This window comes from Temnothorax nylanderi, unplaced genomic scaffold (assembly GCF_030848795.1).
Source record: "Temnothorax nylanderi isolate EJ_2023f unplaced genomic scaffold, tnyl_v1.0 TNYL_tig0573_pilon, whole genome shotgun sequence".
NCBI classification, from domain to species: domain Eukaryota; kingdom Metazoa; phylum Arthropoda; class Insecta; order Hymenoptera; family Formicidae; genus Temnothorax; species Temnothorax nylanderi.
In genome coordinates, this window is record NW_027249635.1 from 6,377 (window position 1) to 8,992 (window position 2,616).

General features: G+C 46.8%; 1 protein-coding gene across 1 annotated transcript; it reads right to left on the reverse strand.

The window, feature by feature from the left end:
* Window positions 1-1,137: 1,137 nt before the first annotated feature.
* LOC139784027 (stromelysin-1-like) lies at window positions 1,138-1,623 on the reverse strand. Its single transcript, XM_071723191.1, has one exon. It carries the CDS (start codon window positions 1,621-1,623, stop codon window positions 1,138-1,140), a length of 486 nt encoding a protein of 161 aa, XP_071579292.1.
* Between the last annotated feature and the right edge of the window lie 993 nt (window positions 1,624-2,616).

The window sequence follows — 2,616 nt, forward strand, 5'->3', positions numbered from 1 at the left end:
AAATTTCGCAAAAGTTAGTGATTTCTTTTTGAACAATTTTGTTGTTATTTTTAAATATTTGCATATTGAAAATTACAATTATGGCCGAACGTGTGGAAAGAATAGAAGACCATATCGAAATTACTTATCCAACTGCAGGAGTAAGTTTACATAATTGTATATTTAAATATTTTTTAATAATTTTTAAATATTTAAAATAATCAATCTTTTTTTTCATATCGAAAAGACGTATATATATTGCCAGTCAGGTCGATTTAAATTACTTTAATTGTTATTCTTTTTGTTACAGTGGATATGGGTAGGCAACTTGCCCGTAGTTGAAATAGAAGTAAATAATATGGTGAGGATTCGGATCCCTCGCAATCCGGTACGTAAGAAAATATTCATAAATTTTACATTTTTTTAAATTTTGTTTATTCTGTTTTCAGCGCGTTATATACATGCATGAGATAAATATACGAGGATTCGTAAATTTGGCGCGCCAGCGTGGGTGCGTGGTTTAGGACGGATGACCAGGAAAACAACGCTGTATCTGGGAAACTTCCGGGGACGTCGATATTTTGGATTACGTCGTTTATTCGATATGGAGGCCTTTGAAGAGGAAGAAGAAGAACACTGGTAAATTACTATTTCGTATAGTAGCGTTCGCTTCGCTTATTTCTTTCCGACGCGTCGTATTCGGCGGACGATGCGATACTGATGCTTGGGGGGACACATCGGTATAAGTAGAAAAGTTCTTACTTATATTGCGCGGTTGTGTGGTGTGGTGTGGGGATTACACAGTCCTCTACTTCTTTGGTTGGTACGGTGATCGAAAATCCGAACGCCGCCGTCGTCGTAATCGTCCGAATCGCTCGCCGGTGCCAGTAAATCGCCGACGCGTACGATTCGATCGAGAAGATCGCGCAACTGCTGCAACAGTTCGGTCTTAGGGCAGACGATATTCAGAGTGACCGATCTCGTGCGTTAGCGTGTAATGCAGGGAGTGCGTATCGAGGGATTTTACTTACGTAAATGTGCCACGGCTCGTCCCCGTCGACGGCATCTCGGAGACGAACCCCGCTTCGTCCGTCGGGAAAGATGCGTGGGCGAGCACGCCACCGGGGCCGTCGAATTTATCCGAGCAATTTGGGCCGTTTACTTGATATTCGTGTTACCGTGACGTAGGTGTCGCCAAGATATTATAATGTCAGGATTCGTTTCGGAGCGTTCAAACGTCAATGCCGAATGCTGCGACCACAAGTCGAACGCGGCCCGCGCGGTGTTCAACTCGCTCGCGGTGGCTACGAAAAAATCCCACGTCAGGTGCGTTTTCGGCCATTTGGATAGACTCGTTCTGTGCTTCAGGATATCTCGGAAACCACATTGTGGTTTACGCATCAATTGCAGCGTTTCGTTGTCAAGCGTTCCATTGACAGGCAAACCGTAGTATTTCTGAAATTCTTTGATGGCGTTACAAAGAACGTCGTTTCGTCTCTGAGCCGGAAACGCGTCCACACCTTTGGTCAGATATCCGTATTTCTGCAGGTAATTGATCGTAAGCGCGTAATTCTCGTCGGTGGGATTGATGCACTTCACAGCGATAAAATATGCGGTTAACGCGATTACGCGCGCGAGCCACATCGTCGAGAGTGAGAGAGAGAAATGGCAGGACGGCGACGACCAACGGTGCGTTGCTGTATGAGCGCGATCGCGACGAGCGGTCCGGATGTAAACGTTTACGCGGGGGATGCTCGTTACCGATAGCGCGGACAGGTGGCAGCGGGAGTCTCGGGGTGGAAAAAAATTGCGTCGACGCTTCCGGCGGATGAGTCGGGTTTGATAAAATGCATTTTTCCTGGATGCAAAAATGCTATTATTTTATATTTTTTACCACAATATCCTTCCTTTGTTGCACATCCTCGATATATAAAGAACTCGAGGCTAGACTTGGATGTAGTCTATCACAGTTTACGGGAAAGCGACGCGAACTATTTTAAACGCGTAATGGATAAGTTAATGAGTTAAAAGGAGTGTGCGATCTGATGCAAACTCACGCCACGTCCCTGGCTGGGGCTACGGACGAGTTGCACGAGGCGATGCTGCAGCTGCATGGGTCTAGATGCCTGGGTCCGCAGAACTGATAGCCGGGTATATGCAGCTCGAAAGAAAGAGCGTTTATCGCGCGATCGAGTAGACCGGCGCCGCACGCGCGGCGCATTCGGTTGCGGTTGCGGGAGGGTTTTTTCTACTTTTTGAACGGGAAGTCGTCGACTCACCGCTCAGAGTGAGCATGCGGTTGCACTCGTAGCAGTCCTTGATGAGCGGCGGTGGACCGTCTATGTGCGTTTGCTGCCACGGATGATTGTAATGTTCCAAACACGCGCGATATCTCTGCACTTTGGGATCCGCTTTTATATGTTCCGGCAAACGGTTCCACAACAGTTGCACGTATTCTTAAAATTACGCAACAGAACGATCTTCGGAACGAATTCCAGCTCCTCGACGGTTAGATTGAGAATATCGCGCCTGTCCGTCAGTATGGGAAACATCTCGATCACGCGAACGACTCGTTGCTTTTATATTAATTTGTACGGATACGGCGACACGCTCGCGCTACTTATACTTGCGCGCAAG